The 17,709-nt window shown below is 52.2% G+C and overlaps 1 protein-coding gene across 1 annotated transcript in view; it reads right to left on the bottom strand.

The window, feature by feature from the left end:
* The window catches only part of LOC144274948 (C-type lectin domain family 2 member D-like), a 64,536-nt gene extending 48,648 nt beyond the window's left edge, over positions 1 to 15,888 (bottom strand). Inside the window, exons 1-4 of the mRNA XM_077834038.1 lie at positions 15,856 to 15,888; positions 13,887 to 14,067; positions 9,584 to 9,771; positions 8,531 to 8,634 (exon numbers count right to left, since the gene is read on the bottom strand). Coding sequence (XP_077690164.1) covers positions 8,531 to 8,634; positions 9,584 to 9,771; positions 13,887 to 14,067; positions 15,856 to 15,888 — 506 coding nt within the window. The remainder of the gene's footprint in view (positions 1 to 8,530; positions 8,635 to 9,583; positions 9,772 to 13,886; positions 14,068 to 15,855) is intronic.
* Positions 15,889 to 17,709: the final 1,821 nt, after the last annotated feature.

Below are 17,709 nucleotides of genomic sequence, written 5' to 3' on the forward strand. Positions count from 1 at the left end.
TTAGGATCTGCATTGGTATACTGTTGGGTCGTGTTTCGAATGCGCTGCAAAAAAAGCTCCAGGGCTTTCCTTTGGATCCTGCACTACCTTCTATGGTTTAGTTTAATTATTCTATCTGACAGCTGCGTGACGGAGTCTATACAGTAGCAGCTCCTTAGAGGAGGTGAGGTGGGTCATAGCCTGATTGTCATTTGGGTCCCACCTAGGATTTTTTATAGGAACTTGATTATCTGGGATCGGGACGTTGTTACGGTCTTGGTCATATCGCCTTTTTGCTTTTTTCCTTGCTTTAGCTATGACCTGTTCTTGTTTAACCTCAGTCAATAATGTTTGCAGAAGGACATTACAATCATCCCAGCCTGGCTTGTAGCTGCTAAGACATCCCTCAAAAACCGATACCAACTTGCTTGGGTTGATAGAAAATTCTCCAGCCTGTGCTTTGAAAGCGGCCAGGTCCATAGGATTAAAAGGTGCATGAGTATAGACCTGCATGGTAAGAGCTTGTCCTTTCTATTGCATTAGGGGCGATTTTAGTCTTGGTAAGTAACGGGTATAATCCAGCAGATGGAGCCTGAACCTCACTATGAGCTTCACTAGGAATCTTACTTTGAGTCTCGCTCTGTCTGGGTGTAGGGGCCAAAGGAGACACCGGATCTGCCATTACATTTGGGGTGGGGATCCGGGGACTGACATTAATTCCTACAGGGCCAATCGGGGTTAAATTACAGCATTGTAAAATATCAGTACGAGACTATAAGGTTATAAATAAGTAAGCATACAAATGCTTATTCTACTTCGCCGTTCGCTGACAGAACAGGAGTAACTGGAGGATTGTATTATGATTTAGTGATCCTCTGGGAGGCCACTGTTCTTGGTCCTCTAATTGGTACTGAGGCCAGTGAACCATACACATTTGCTTCAATTTACCCTTAGCCATTGGATCTGATCCAAATATCTTCCAATTTACTAAAATACACTCTAGGGGCATGCATCGTACTGTACCTCCGGTGCTCTGTTCCTGTCCCATACCTACAGGGTAACTCTGGGCGTCCCCAGGTTCCAACAGAGCATATAATCCGGATTTCAAAAGGTTCCTACCTTATCCAAGGGACCGGTTCCCCAACATCGCCTGCAGCTGCTCCTCCCCTATATCCAAGGAACCGGTTCCTCACCGTCTCCCACAGCTGCTTCTCCACTATGTGAGTGCGTTGCACCGTCGTGCCCTCCGGGGTCGATCAAACTGCGTCTCCTCTGAGGCCCCCAATGAACTCACCGGTGTGTGCTGGGCGTCGGTTGTCGCTGCAATCCTCGACCTCCAGAAGGGATCTGGGCAAGGCTAAATTGCATCCTCGTCACCCCACGTTGGGACTCCAAAAGCTGTTGCCGGCACCCAGTGCCAGAGGCGAACAACAGCGGGGGGGTTCGTTACCCGGTGTGCGTCACTCAATAATCACAACGGGGTGGAGAAGCAGAAAAGTTTATTTGCATCTGCAAACAAGGTACAGGGAGAATAGAATCTCAAATCCTGCACATCAGAGCAGGTCATTACACACACTTTTATATTCCTTAACGCTACTGCACTACACATCAGCCAATCAAAACTTTGCACAAATACTCTGCCTTTCTTATATGGGTTAGAACAATGTTTATTTCCTGCAACCTCTAACAAGCATTCCTAGCAACTTAAAGAACCAGCACATCCTGTCTGGCCTTGTAGCTCTCTCTCCTATTATCTTTAACTTGGTGTCAGCAAACCTTACACTATGGGGCATTGTCTGGGGCTGCAACATTGTTTTAAGAGCAAGAGAGCTTACTCAAACCAGCCAGGCCTAAATTCTATTAAGGGGGGTTGAGAAGAAGCCCTTAGGCCTTTAGCAGGGAGACCTCCTCGACCCTTATGGCCTTCCATCCCCTCAACTTAACTAGTGGCCATGCCCTGGGGTCTCCAACAGAGGTAAATGGAAAAGGGGATGGAACCAAAGGTAGATGGGGCCAGACTAACCTGAGCTCTTTCTTTGAGCTGAGAACTGGTTGTTTAGAGAAGGGAAATGCAGCAGATCTAATATACTTGGACTTCAGTAAAGCATTTGATACGGTATCACGTGGGAAATTCTTAGCTAAATTAGAGAAGACGGGGATCAGTACAAGAATTGTAAGGCGGGTAAGGAACAGAAAGGAAGCCCTGCTGGCGCTGCGAATGGGTTTGGCTGGTGTGGGGTTGCAATTGGCGTGTTACTAATGAACGGTGAAGCCTTGAGTTATGGAGCTCACTCGAAGTGAGTGCCAAGGAAACCCGCACACCGCCCCGCTGTGTATCCTGTATCTGCCACAGAAGGAGTGAAGAGAATCAAGAGAGCTGTCTGGGGTGACCTAAGGCCGGAACCGCAGGGGGCTCTGGGGTGGGACTGAGGAGTATTGACAAAACTGGGCTAGCAGGGAGCTGCTGGTCGGGATTGAGGCGCATGAGATCTTTGTCTACAGTGAAATGGTTGTCCAATTCGGTTCCTAGTTTGATGTTTTTGCCTTCATCCCTCCACCTGCATGAGCAGCACAAACCTCTGTGCACTTGGCCTCTAACCCAGCCGCGGGGCTCTGCGCTTGTAGATTTCAACCATGCTTCGTACTTTGCTGTGAACATCACATTGCAGCTGCCAATGGGAGATGTTGCCAGGGATTTCTATGGAGCAGCAGATAGCCCAAAAGCCAGGGCTCCGACGGAGACCCAGGACGACCCTGACAGCAGCGACATGGAGGAGATGGAGGTGGAGGAGATGGGAGAATGGGAGGGCAAGGAGATGGATGTGGATTAGAACATCTCAGATTTGAGAAGTGCTGGGTGTGCATATGGCACCTACGATGCACCCACACGAGAGGGGCTTCCTCACCTCTCACTGTTTACAGAGCTAGGCATCTCAGGGGTTCTCTTATATATATTTTATTATTCCTTTCTTCTTTGCACTTACAAACTTTGAGCAGATTTAGGAATGAATGAATGTTCCGTATCCAGTGGTGTCTTCATGCCAACAGCTCTGGGATTTGGAGACGATACGGGAACAATAGGGTAACGTACATCAAATCTCAAACCAGACAGTGTGATCAGCATGAGCAGTAGGTATCATGGGGCTGTGGGCACTGAGGTTGCAGTGCCCCGGGGCTGGGGTCTCGCCCCCCGACCTCTGCCGTCTAGTGCTGGGGCTGTGGGTTGTGGTGAGGGTGCTTTGGGCTCCTGCGGGGGAGAGGTAGGTAGAAGGAGAGGGAGGGGGGCAGAAGGGGAGTGGCAGGACCTCAGGGACAAGGGGAAGGGCCAGGCTTCCTGGGTGGCCAACTCACTGGCAGCCCGTGCTGATCGGAGAGTAGACAAATGATCGTCAGGCTTTGTGCTGACCAGGTCTAAGTCAGAGCAGCCTTGGGGCTGCTCTAATGTACATTCCGCTCCACATAGGCCCGGGTAAGCTGAGAATAGCTGCACTACAATGCCTTCTGGCCATGGGAAGCAGGGCAGTTGAGGCCTTTCCACCTGCCAGGGAAGCCTCTATCTGCAGGTATCCTCTGAGGGTATTGACCCTGTGACATTGCACTTCATAAGCTTTATAAAAATGTTTAAGTGTGAATATGATGTAACTGGAATATGCTTTATGCAAAAGGTCTCTATAAGTTTTGTAATGAGACCTTACAAATCTACTGAGTGTGTTCATCCTATTTGGATGAATGTGTCATTCTTGTATCTGAAATTAGGAATATGAGATATCACTCTGAGGTCCAACTGTAGTTATGCAAAGTGTGGGCCATTAATGGTGGCTTAGAATCTTGATGGCTCCCATTAGCTAGGACAACTGACTGTAGATGGCTCTGTTCACCTGCAAGCCTTCACTGCATACGTGCGGGCCAGTCCTGAAAGAATGGAGGGGGGCTCACAGGACATGTGAACATGTCACATGATACTTGAATTCATATTTAACCTGGTGCTTTTCCATTTAGAAGGAGGGGTGGAAACCCAGAGAGACCGTGAGAGGATTCCCGCCTTGTGCCAAAGATATCAAAGGGGGTGGAACAGAACAAAGGGGGCTGCCAGTCATAAGAAATCCCCGAGTTACCACCTGAGCTGGAACAAGGCTGTACCAGGGGAAAGGATTGGGCCCAGACTGGAGGGAGTCCAGTCTGGGAGAGAAGCTTATTGGAACATCTCTCAGGGTGAGATTTATCTGTATTCCGTTTCTTAATGTATTAGGCTTAGACTTGCGTGTTTTGTTTTATTTTTCTTGGTAACTTATTTGTTCTGTCTGTTATTACTTGAAACTATTTAAATCCTACTTTTTATATTTAATGAAATCACTTTTGTTTTTTAATTAACCCAGAGTAAGTGATTAATACCTGGGGGAGCAAACAGCTGGGCATCTCTCCCTATCAGTGTTATAGAGGGTGGACAATTTGAGTTTACCCTGTATAAACTTTATACAGAGTAAAACAGATTTATTTGGGGTTTGGATCCCATTGGGAGCTGGGTGCTGGAGACAGGTGACCTGCTGAGCAGTTTTGGGTGAAAGTCTGCAGCGTTGGGGGTGTGGCCCAGACCTGGGTCTGTGTTTGCAGCTGGCAAGCATGTCTGGCTCAACAAGGCAGGGTTCTGGAGTCCCAAGCTGGAAGGGAAAATGGGCTCAGAGGCAAATTCAGCACGTCAGGTGACAGGGCATTGCAGGTGTTCTCCTCACCCTGGTCGAATGCCTTGTGCGGGTTGTACCTGGGGGGTGCAGGGGTGGAATGAGCCGGGGACGTCTGCCCGTTTGAGTGATCCATAGCAGGCATACGAGGCACCTTTGGGGGAGCCTTGTCCAGGCCTGCCGTGGGTCAGCTCTCTCAAACTACCACCCCTGGCAGCTCAAGCCTGACCTTCCAGCCCCCTGCAGGCCTCGCTCTCTGTGAACAGGTTAGTGATAGACACTCCCAAAGCCTCTGAGCGTCCCTCGGGAGTGCTCAGCCCGTTCCCCGGAGCACATGCAGAACTGTGACTCTAATCCCACAGGCGCGGTCCACAGCAGCTTGTAAGATTCAATTCAGGCCAACCACTCTACTGAGAACCCAGCACTTAGATATACAGAGAACAGGAATGAGTTTATTATCAAAGAGCAGAGATGCAAGCGAGAGTGAATAAATACTGGTAACACCCATTGTTTCATGTTCTCTATGTATATAAATCTCCCCATTGTATTTTCCACTGAATGCATCCGATGAAGTGAGCTGTAGCTCACGAAAGCTTATGCTCAAATAAATTGGTTAGTCTCTAAGGTGCCACAAGTCCTCCTTTTCTTTTTGCAAATACTGGAAAGTAATGGTTACATAGGATTTTGTTTTCTAACACTTTCTAGAGCTGGGGTTCTCACAAATTTTTGGCAGCCTCAGAATGAGGCTCTGACAATACTGAACTAACTGTAGGAAAAACAAAAAATAAATTACATGTGCATATTTACATAGGGATTTTTTGCAGACTCAATAATAAATATAAGGTACAGTTGTGTCTTATCTTTACTGGACCTAAGCACAGAACAAACCAGTGCTTTGCACAGTCTTGTCTTTTTAGTTGTTCTTTTGCTTTTTTGGTCAAAGGGGGACAGCTGTACAACAATTCTGAACTAAATTTAAAAATGCTTTATATAATAGAAAGGATAATGACTAATAACGAAAGAATGTATCTGCCAATATGTCCAAAGTTTCTTTCACAGACAAAAAAACCCAATCAACGTAGCCCAGTAATAATAATGATAACAGTAACAACAAAATCTGAGCCGTTGCTGTTGTCTTTTCAGCTTGGTTTTTGCATCATTTAACAGCTTGCGCCTCTGAAGCTCACCGTAGTAATTTGGTTCAACTTCCTTGCACAAGTGCTGTAGGGACGTTGCACGACATACATTTCAATTTGATGAATTTCTCTCTCACACTGCAACTTGTTCAGAAATGGAATCAGATGGCTTCGGAAACACAGGAAACTGCCTTTCCCCCTGGTGCTGAAGTGTTTCTTTTTCTTTCTATGTTTTGCTTTTCTTAGCAGAAGGTCCCAGAGGAGCCACCTGCTGTCACATTCAAGGTCATTTTCTGGCACTAGATTATCTGAAATACTTTCTGATACCCAGTCACATTTTACCTTTTTCACCTCCCTCCCCACCCCCATGAACAATCGCAACCTGCCCAAACACCATGCAGTGAGGTGGCCCATAGCCACTTACAGAGCTACAATAACATGAGATGTAAACACAGTGGTTAGAGGTCTATAAAATCATGAGTGGTGCGGAGAAAGTGACGCAGGAAAAGCTATTTACTTGTTCCCATAACACAAGAATTAGGAGCCACCAAAGGAAATTAATGGGCACCAGGTTTAAAACAAATAAAAGGCAGTTCTTCCTCACACAGCACACAATCAACCTGTGGAACTCCTTGCCTGAGGAGGTTGTGAAGGCTAGGACTATAACAGGGTTTAAAAGAGAACTGGATAAATTCATGGAAGTTAAGTCCATGAATGGCTATTAGCTAGGATGGGTAAGGAATGGTGTCCCTAGCCTCTGTTTGTCAGAGGGTGGAGATGGATGGCGGGAGACAGATCACTTGATCATTGCCTGTTAGGTTCACTCCCTCTGGGGCACCTGGCGTTGGCCGCTGTCGGCAGACAGGATACTGGGCTGGATGGACCTTTGCTCTGACCCAGTATGGCCGTTCTTATGTTCTTAGCCAAAGAATACACTTTGTGACTTGAAAGAAAACCACACCTATGTAGCTCAGCTCTGCCGGCATGGTACTATTTAAAAGGGAGCACGCATGAGGATTTATGGCATTTAGAAGACACCTTTAATACTTAACATCTGAGCGATAGTTGGGGCACTTTGGAGGCTCTTGTGGCTGCAAAACAATCGGCTGCTGGCTGCATTTGAGAAATGCTGTTCTGGAGTCTAAACGAACAAGGCCTTCCCTTAGCCACATGCTGGGGAAATGAGGAAAGACTCCTTCTCATGAGATCACTCCCTCTCAGCTGCAGAGAAAAGCTTGACAACGTGACCCTGAGTTTAAAAGGTTCAAAAGAAGAAGGCGAATACGAAGTTTAAACGAGTTTAAACAAGACACACTTATTGCTTGAGGGCCCCACTGCCTGATTTTGAGATCTTGGCTCGTTCAAGTAGGTGTGAGTTGTGTAAGTTTCACTTCTAGGAGTCTCATTTCGAGCCCCTTTCCAGTGCAGTCTCTTTTCCCATCTGTCAAGGTTCCTTCCCCACTTTGAACTCTAGGGTACAAATGTGGGGACCTGCATGAAAACCTCCTAAGCTTACTTTACCAGCTTAGGTTAAAACTTCCCCAAGGTACAAACTATTTGACCCTTGGACTTCCACTGCCACCACCAAATGTTTAACCGGGTTTCTGGGAAAGTGTTGTTTGGAAACGTCTTTCCCCCCAAAATCCTCCCCAAAACCTTGCATCCCACTTCCTGGGGAAGGTTTGGTAAAAATCCTCACCAATTTGCATAGGTGACCACAGACCCAAGCCCGTGGATCTTAGGGCAATGACAAAAGCATTCAGTTCTTGAAAAGAAACATTTTAATAGAAGAAACAGTAAAAAGAAAAGGATCACCTCTGTAAGATCAGGACGGTAAATACCTTACAGGGTAATTAGATTCAAAACATAGAGAACCCCTCTAGGCAAAACCTTAGGTTACAAAAAGACACACAGACAGGAATATTCATTCTATTCAGCACAACTTATTTTATCAGCCATTTAAAGAAATCATAAGCTAACGCATATCTAGCTAGATTACTTACTAAGTTCTAAGACTCCATTCCTGTTCTGTCCCTGGCAAAAGCCTCACCCAGACAGACACAGACCCCTTGGATGTTCTCCCTCTTTCCAGCTTTTGAAAGTATCTTGTCTCCTCATTGGTCATTTTGGTCAGGTGCCAGCGAGGTTCTCCTAGCTTCTTAACCCTTTACAGGTGAAAGGATTTTTCCTCTGGCCAGGAGGGATTTTAAAGGTGTGTACCCTTCCCTTTATATTTATGACACCATCACATACACCTCAGGTTTGCTACAGATCCACTGTCTTCCCATGTAGCACCGTGAGCTGCTGACCCCTTTCTCGTCGTTCAGATACACGCAGTCACCTCCTCCTCTTAAGTGAAACCTGCAACACAGAAGCCAGGGAGCTGCAGTCAGGCAGAGGCCAGGCATTTCACACCAGTCCCAGCCAGGGGAGCCGTTCTCCACAGTGCAGGCCTGAGTGCGGAGCAGCTACTCTCCCAGCCCCTCAGGAGCAGAGCTCAGGACAGCGGGGGCTTTGCAGAACCGCTGACTGTTCCTGACCCTCTATGCTGAGCAGCCCACAGGGGTCCTGGAGAATGGACAGTCCCCAGCAGGACAGAGAGAATTTGTTAGACTGACCAGGGTCGTGTCTGGTTGTTTCACTAGCACTGAATGGTGGATCTACCTGAACTCAAACAGCTCAGACACCAGAATCCCAAGCCCAGGGAATTAGTACAGAGGGGTGAGAGAGACTCACAGGTGGTTGAATTTGGTGCTGTTGGTCCATTTCCAGGGCTGACCCTGTTCCCTCCGGAGGCCGATCCAGTGGTCCTGGACACCCTGATGGCGCAGCAGGAATGCCTTCAAGAAAGCTGAGGGACAGCAGGTATCAGCCCCAGCTCCAGTGCTTCCCCACCCCCACCCCTCCAGGGCTCTGTGCCGCAGAGAATCCCAGCTGCATATTCATAGAGTATCAGGGTTGGAAGGGACCTCAGGAGATCTTCTAGTCCCACCCCCATCCCCAATTAAATCATCCAACAGATTTTTGCCCCATACCCCTAAATGGCCCCCTCAAGAATTCAACTCACAACCCTGGGTTTAGCAGGCCAATGCTCAAACCACTGAGCTATCCCTCCCCCCATATTGAAGAGTGCTCAGTTTATTTTTTTTTTTTGGGGGGTGTTCCTCTGCCTTTTGCAAAGTACAAGATCACCCAGGCAGTATTAACCCTCCCCCTGCACAGAGCAGCCCCACCCCTGTGCTCCCAGTCACCCATACCCCAAGTCCCCCTGGGCTGGGGGCAGCTGCTGGGTCTGAGCTCTCTGCAGAGACGTCTCTTCTCACAGATCAGCCCCCGCTCACCACAGCAAGGCAGGAGGAGGGAGCGAGTCAAGCTGAAGTGGGAGCGAGTCAAGCTGAAGTCAATGTGAGAGGATCCCCTCCTCCCCCGCCTCCTCGGCTGGCTGCTCCTTTCCCATCCCCACAACAGGAGCACTGGCTGGGTTCTCAGTCCCACTCCAGCAGCCAGCAGGCCAGGAGATGCCTGAGCCAGCCCTGCCCTAGACAGAAGCTGTCTCCCTATTTGGGGAGGGAGGCAGCTGAGAATGGGAAATCCCTGTGATCACACACAGACAGTAGGGCCCTGGGCCCAGCCAGGGCTGGCGTTCAGCAGCTGGAAGTTCATTCACTCTGGCCTCCCAGCACGGGAGGGCTCAGAGCTGCTCCTCACCCCACGGGGCAGAGCCCAGGTCCTACTGCAGCAGCCACCACTGTGCCAAGATCAGTGTATGGCAATTAGAGAGTCTCTCACCATTTCGTGCTCACTGTCGATTCCAGCCAGGGAGGCACCCGTTGCACAGCAGCGGCTCCGGCTGTCGGTCCAGCTCCCTTCCGTCTCTGAGAAATAGTAGCATTTCCCTCGGTATCCCATCCAGCCGTCCGGGCACGAGGGGCCAGCAGGGGGGCACAGATCAGCTGATGAAAGCTGAGATGTCAGTACTGAGAATGAGACAGTCACATGGAGGGTAAGAGTTACACCTAGAATTGGGCATTTGACTGGTACAAAAATTGGTCAACTGACCAGTCAAATCTGTCAAAGAGTGGTCAGATATTTTAAAATACCAAATTTATCAGAATTGGTTACCTCCCGCCAGGAACAAAAAAGAGCAAGACGTCATTCTCTCCAGTAGGTTTAGCTTTCGATAGATACGGATCTACCTAATTTTTTTTTTAAAAAATGTACTTCACTGAGTTATTTTAGCTCAGAAAAAAAAGGCAAAACAATGAAACCAGGTTCCGGAAAACACAAGTGAGGCTCCAAGACGCAATCCGAAAGGCAGGCTGCCTCCTACCCCCAGGGCTCTCGCTGGAGTATTTGACTGTGGCCAAACAGGCAGTCAGTTGACCGGCTTGCCAAGCCCATTGGGACCCCCAGCTGGGGCTGGACCATGGCAATCAGACGCAGGGGGACGGAGACGTTTGTCACTGTAAATTTGCCTGGCAAGAAGGATTCCAGGGACACTCCCAGCCTGCGAGGGACTGACACAGCTCAGAGCATTTCACCCCAGGCACAAGATCAACAGCTGGACGTTCAACCTCGCAATAAACAGCAGGTGAACAACTGAGAAGAACTTGGGAACTTTCACGCAGGGCCATGAAAGCCACAAGGGGGCGCCAGAAAGCGCAGCAACCGGAAGCGACCTGTTGCACTGTGGGCCAGGAATGATGGAACTTAATTCACCTCCTACCTGCAGACTTTTCTCTCCCCAAACACAGCAGCAAGAAAGGCACTTTCTGGAAGCCCTCACGGCAGTGTAACCCTTTCAGAGCCATGAAAGAGCAGCAGTGGGGTCACCCATAAGTGACAACAAAGAGGATTTGAAAGACCTGTCTAGTTGAGAGGAGTCGGACTCAAACCCCTCCAGATGTTTTTGAGCACGTCACTTTTGTTTGCACCACAGTAACTCGGTAGCTGGTTTTCAAGCCTTCTCATGTGGCTGGCGCTCAGCGAGGAACAGACACTCTAGGTCTGGAAGAGTTAGGAAACGTGGCAGCGGTGATCAGAAAACGAGCATGTGTTCACCTCACGCACAAGGCATGTCTGACCCTGTAGATTTCACTGTCCAGTGCACGGTAGCCCACACCCCTGCCCTACTGAACTGAGCAGAGAAGTCAGTGACTAACAGTTGATGGCACAGGCTGTCTCCACCATCCATCTCCAGGTCAGATGCCACATGTTCTGCAGAGCTCCCTGCACCTGCAGGTGTGTAACCAACCCTAAGCTCACAGATTCCCACCTTACACAGTGAGAGCCAATGCTGCCCATTGCAATAGCCTGCCATTACAGCAGGGAGCTGGGATTCAGGGTCCATCTGTATCAGAGCAATCTGCACCAGTATAATCACAGTGATGCAGTGACATCAGGGCAAACACCTCCTGGAGATGCGCTGGAGCAGTGCGGCTCGCTCTGGTAACTTCCTGCAGCAAACTGCACCAAGGCAAGCTCCTTTGTGCACCAGTGCAGTGCGTCTCCTTTAGCGGTTTGCACCAATTCAACTGCACGGATGTCATGACATCGGCACAGAGGATTCCTAATGCAGACAGACCTGGATTCAATCCCCTCTGCCAGCCGCTAAACCCTCCTGGGGCCCAGTGATCAGATCCCAGGGCAGTAGAGAAATCCCATCCCCAACAGTCTCCAGCATGCCCTGTCCCCGACGACGGGGGGATACAGCAGGGTTCATGTGCACGGCAAACAGACACCCTCTGCACGAGCACACGCTGTCTGTCTGGGCAGCCCGGGGGTGTGAATGGTGCTACGGGACCCTTCATGGCCAAGCTCAGCGATTGGGGGGTTTCCACACTGCGCTGGTGGAGGGGTCTCGACTGACTTCTACGGCTCATTTCAGTAACACGGCAGCACCTGCCGCCCGGCCACAGGCGTGACCTGAAGATCCAGGAAGGCCAGGCTGGTAACCTCAGAGCAACACAGGGAAGGCAAAGGGCTCAGGGATGCACTGCACCCTGTCCCATTGGACACCCTGGACAGGGACTGTTTCATGGCGCATGGCAAAGGCGACTTGGGTCCAAAGTGCTCAGAGATGGGCTGGGGGGGCTAATGTCAGTCAGATCGTCCCGACACAGAGAGTGCCCAGGTGCAGGGGTCTGGGAGGGAGCAGGAGGAGGGTCGGTGAGGAAGATCCCCCAGGAATCCTCTGTCCCAGGGGCAGAAGCCAGACAGGCCGGGAGGAGAGAGCGACCGTGGTAGGTCACGGGGGAATGGGATGCACGGAGATCGTAGATGGAGGGGAAGGGAGCGGGGCGGAAGCTGGGAACTCACCTGCCAGAGCAATGATGGCAGCGATCAAAGCAGACGATACAACTGTCAGTGCAACGACAACTCTACGGGTTGGACTTTTCTTGCAGTTCCAAGGAGGGTCTGAAACAGAAAGACCCGTCAGGCAGGGCTGGGAGGACACGTCTCACTGACAGCACCGGGGCTGGAGCTGCCCTGGAACAGGCACCGTTCTGTCGATTGCTCCTTCCGTCAGACACTCTGGGAGGGGAGCCCAGAGGGTCAGGCAGACCCCCCCACCAAGGGCAGATGGAGGCTCCATGTCTCCCTAGAGCTACCCTGGGGCTGTTACCAAGATCCGGCTCTGGCTGGGTAGCAGGGCCTCAGAGCAGCAGCCGGGCCATGGTAAGACGCAGCTGTGGGGAAGTACAGACACTCCCCCTGCTCTGGGCAGGGAGCCTGGGGGGAGGGATACGGACCTGGGGCTGCTCTGAGCCCCCCACCCCAGGCAAGTGGAGGGTCATCCACGGCTCCCTGCAACTGCCTGGACTCCAGCTGCCAGCCAGAGGTGGGGTGGGGGGACCTCAGGGGGAAGAGGAGGGGGAGGGGCGGGGCCAGTGACAAAAAGTGGGAGGGCCACGCCCCCTTCCAGCACCCCAGGCAGTCTCAGTGTCTCTCTCCAGCCTGCCCCCAGGCAGAGATGCCCCATTACCTGGGTTCCCTCCAGTCTCCAGGTGTCCATTGCCATTAACACACAACTCCTACAGCGGCTCTTCGCTCTCAGCAACCCAGCTGCTGGCCCCATTGTTGCTCTCAGCGACACTCAGGCCACAGACGCTGCTGCAGGTGCTGGGCTGGGGTCGGCTCCTCTCGGTCTGAGTGGGTCCGATTTGGCAGCAGCAAAGCCGAGGCAGAGGTCCTGGCCCTGGCTCCCCGTCCCTGCTCCAGACTCTCCAGCCGATCTGAACCTGAGACGGACAAAGCAGGACAGGTCAGCGGTGGGGGAGGCCATTTGTGGTTTCTTGTTCCCTGCCCAGCAGCCCAACCCCCTGCCAAAGGCGGTGCCATGATGATTAAAACCCCTTAACTCCTATCGGCCCCTGTGCCCCCAGGGCCTCAGAGACCTGATCTCCTACGGGCCCCTCCTACCCGTGACAGGCACCCAGCTGGGGGGTGGGGGAGAAGACCCTCCTCACTCACACAATCCTCCTAGAAGTAAGTGTGAGTCGGATATCAGAAGGGGAGGGGCTGGTGCTCGAAACAACCTTGTCCCTGGTCCAGCCCCCTCCTTGAAGGGGGGACTTGAATCAGTGTCCAGCGCTCCTCTGCCCAGCCCCTCCTTTCCCTTCCCGGGGGGCTCTCCCGAACCCCCCCCGCTCTTCGGCCCAGGGCCTGCCCCCCGAATCACCACCCTTTGGCCCAGAGTCCCAGCCCTTCGGCCAAGGACTGGCCCCTGCCACTGCACTGCCCTCCCCATGCGGTCCCCAGACACCGCCGAAGCCCCGCCCCCCTTCGGAGCCCCGCCCCCCATGAGGTCCCCAGCTCCGAGCCCGAGCCCTGCCACCCATTAGGGCTCCGGTCCCTCCCCCTCCCCATTTGGTCCCTGAGCCTGAGCCCCGCCCCCCATTTGGGCCCGAGCCCCGGCCCCTCCCCCTCCCCATTCGGTCCCGCGGTCCCCCCTCGCCCCAGTCCAGCGGTGGCTGGAACCGTCCCGCAAACCCCGCCGTGCAGCGAGCGAGCCAGCCACCGCCGAGCAGCCAGCAGCACCCACCCACCCACCCGCGGCCCGGGCAGGGACCCCTGGGACCCGGAGTCTCACCCGCGGGAAGAGCGCCCAGCGCCGCAGCCCGGGGAGGAGCTGAGGTCCCAGCAGCCAGGCGGGCTCGCAGTGGATCCCGCCGAGTGAGTTTGCAGACGCAGAGCGACCGAAGAGCGACCGGCTTCCCTGTGACCCCCGCGCCAGCTTCATTCCCACGTGGGTCTGAACAGCGGATACGTCCCTGCCCGGGGGTCACCGCAACAGCGGCCGATCCCCGCCCTCAGCCCCACCTCCATTTAACCCCTGGACTCCCAGCCGCTCCGCTCCCCACAAACCTTCCCCCTCTCTCCCGGGCTGGCCGGGTGCCCGAGCGGCGTCCCGCCCGGCCCCGGGCAAAGCTCCGATCGGGGCTCAGTCCTCGCCCTCCCTGGCCTGCCCCCCCTGCCCGTCCTCCTCCTGAAACCTTGTCCTCCCTCTGCCCTCCCCTGCTCCCCCCACCCCCGACCCCTCTGATCGCTGCTTCCCCCTCCTGCCAGCTCCCCGGGGCCCTTCCATAGGCTCTGTCCTTGGTCCCCTGGGGCTGACCAAATAGTATATAAACACATGGGGCAGGGAGGGTCCTTACTGGTTTGTTTCGGTGTAACAGTGTGTGACAAGGAGCGGGGAGGTCTTGAGAAAAAAAACAAACAAACAAACCAGTAAATGTGACATGGTTTATGGCCAGCCTCCCTCTTCTGTTCTCTTCTCCCTCTGCCCCTCCTCTCTGGGTTGTCTCCTCTGTAAACACAAATTCAACTCCCCTCTCCATTCTGACAACTCACCCATTTGCCTCTCTGCACCAGCCCCATCTCCTGCTGGCCAAATGAACACCTCAGCCTGTCTCTGGGACATCTCCTTGTGCCTACCTAGCTGTCAGCTCAAGCCCAACATGGCTAGAGCAGAGCTCTCTGTCTCTCCCCTCCTGTCCAAGCCCTCTCTATTACCTCCTTTCTCCATCGCTGTGGACAACGCCAGCATCCTGCCTGTCTCTCAGGCCCATAACCTGTCATCTTCCACTCACACCTCTCTCTAGGTCAGGGGTGGGCAAACTTTTTGGCCCAAGGGCCACATCGGGGTTGCAAAACGGCATGGAGGGCCGGGTAGAGAAGGCTGTGACTCCCCAAGTAGCCTGGCCCCCACCCCCTATCCACCTCCCCCAACTTCCCGCCCCCTGACTGACCCCCATCCCTAACCACCCCCTCTGGGACCCCATCCCCTAACCAACCCCTGTCCCTGAGTGCCCCAACCCCTGTCCACACCCCTGCTCCCTGACAGCCCCACCCCCGGGATTCCCACACCTATCCAACCCCCCCTGTTCCCCATCCCCTGACCGCCCCCCCCAGAACCTCCACCCCATCCAACTGCCCCCTTTCCCCTGACTGCCCCTTATCCAACCCACCCCCCACCCGCTTACCACGCTGCTCAGAGCAGCAGGAGCTCGCAGCCACGCTGCCCGGTAGGAGCAGCAGGCCAGAGCACCAGCGGCACAGTGAGGTGAGGCCGCAGGGGCGAGGGGACAGCGGGGAGGGACCGGGGGCTAGCCTCCCCTGCTGGGAGCTCAGGGGCCAACAGGACAGTCCCGCAGGCTGGATGTGACCCGTGGGCCGTACTTTGCCCACCTCTGCTCTAGGTCCTCACATCCAGGGCTGTGCTTAAGTCTTGTGGTGTTTTCCTGCATAACATCTCTAAGATACAGCCTTTCCTCTCCATCCACACAGCTAAAATTGCCATCCAGGCTTTGATCACATGACATCTCAGTTACAGCCACATGCTTCTCTTTTCCCTCTTCCCCAGCTCATCTCCATTCAGAATATTGCTGCAAGCTGCAAGGATCATTCTCTGAGCCCACTGCTTTCACCATGTCACCCCTCTTTGCATCCCTCCACTGGCTCCCCCTTCTCTATTGCATCAAACAGAAGCTTCTTGTCTTCTCTTTCAAGGCCCTTCACATACTGTCCTCTCCCAACCGGACATCTCTCATTCACTGTACCAAGGTGTTGATTCCCACCTCCAAGCGGTCCATGCTGCCAGCAACACCCACTTGTTAAATTTTCAGACAACCACCTTCATGCTTTCTGCCACATGCCCTTCATGCTCGGAAGGAGAGCCCCTTAAACATTTGCAAACCTACCTCATTATCCATTTCCAATTCCCAAATCAAAGCTCTTCTTTGCCCTGGTGTCTACCAAAAATTCAACAGCCTGTCTCCTGGGGCGCTCAGACCACTGCCTATCATACCGACCGATACACTCTCATTATTTCCTTGCACTCCCCTGTCTGTCTGTCTCCATCTGTCTCTTGTCTTATACTTAGATTGTCAACTCTTTGGGGCAGGGACTGTCTTTTGTACTATTTTGTACAGCACCTAGCACAATCGGTTCCTGATCCATGACTGGGGCTCCTATGTGCTACAGTAATACAAATAACACAGGCTAGAGAATGTCACTATTATGGCTTCAGTGCCCTCCCCCCTCACCACCAAAAAGCAGCAAAACAAAACAAAACAAAATCAACCTCCCAGCTCAAAACGTATGTGTTTACACTCAGCTGGCGAACTCAATGTAAAGTACTAGTAGAGGTGAGGGAGAGGTGTCTTTTACCTTGATGTAGCTAGTCCAGGAATGCTATACGCTCAGCCTAGTATTTACCTGGACAAGTGACACAGAGGTTAAAGCCACCTGTGCCTTGTCTGAAGCACTTATCCTGAAGCACTTACATGAAAGGAAAGTGATCAGGGACAGTCAGCATGGATTCACCAAGGGAAGGTCATGCCTCACTAATCTAATCGCCTTCTATGATGAAATTACTGGTTCTGTGGATGAAGGGAAAGCAGTGGATGTATTGTTTCTTGACTTTAGTAAAGCTTTTGACACTGTCTCCCACAGTATTCTTGTCAGCAAGTTAAAGAAGTATGGGCTGGATGAATGCACTCTAAGGTGGGTAGAAAGTTGGCTAGATTGTCGGGCTCAACGGGTAGTGATCAATGGCTCCATGTCTAGTTGGCAGCCGGTGTCAAGTGGAGTGCCCCAGGGGTCGGTCCTTGGGCCGGTTTTGTTCAATATCTTCATAAATGATCTGGAGGATGGTGTGGATTGCACTCTCAGCAAATTTGCGGATGTTACTAAACTGGGAGGAGTGGTAGATACCCTGGAGGGCAGGGATAGGATACAGAGGGACCTAGACAAATTGGAGGATTGGGCCAAAAGAAATCTGATGAGGTTCAATAAGGATAAGTGCAGAGTCCTGCACTTAGGACGGAAGAACCCAATGCACAGCTACAGACTAGGGACCGAATGGCTAGGCAGCAGTTCTGAGGAAAAGGACTAGGGGTGACAGTGGACGAGAAGCTGGATATGAGTCAGCAGTGTGCCCTTGTTGCCAAGAAGGCCAATGGCATTTTGGGATGTATAAGTAGGGGCATAGCAAGCAGATCCAGGGACGTGATCGTTCCCCTCTATTCGACATTGGTGAGGCCTCATCTGGAGTACTGTGTCCAGTTTTGGGTCCCACACTACAAGAAGGATGTGGATAAATTGGAGAGAGTCCAGTGAAGGGCAACAAAAATGATTAGGGGTCTGGAACACATGACTTATGAGGAGAGGCTGAGGGAACTGGGATTGTTTAGTCTGCAGAAGAGAAGAATGAGGGGGGATTTGATACTACCTGCTTTCAACTACCTGAGAGGTGGTTCCAGAGAGGATGGTTCTCGACTATTCTCAGTGGTAGAAGAGGACAGGACAAGGAGTAATGGTCTCAAGTTGCAGTGGGGGAGGTTTAGGTTGGATATTAGGAAAAACATTTTCACTAGGAGGGTGGTGAAACACTGGAATGCGTTACCTAGGGA

This window comes from Eretmochelys imbricata, chromosome 14, assembly GCF_965152235.1.
Source record: "Eretmochelys imbricata isolate rEreImb1 chromosome 14, rEreImb1.hap1, whole genome shotgun sequence".
In the NCBI taxonomy this organism is placed as follows: Eukaryota; Metazoa; Chordata; order Testudines; family Cheloniidae; genus Eretmochelys; species Eretmochelys imbricata.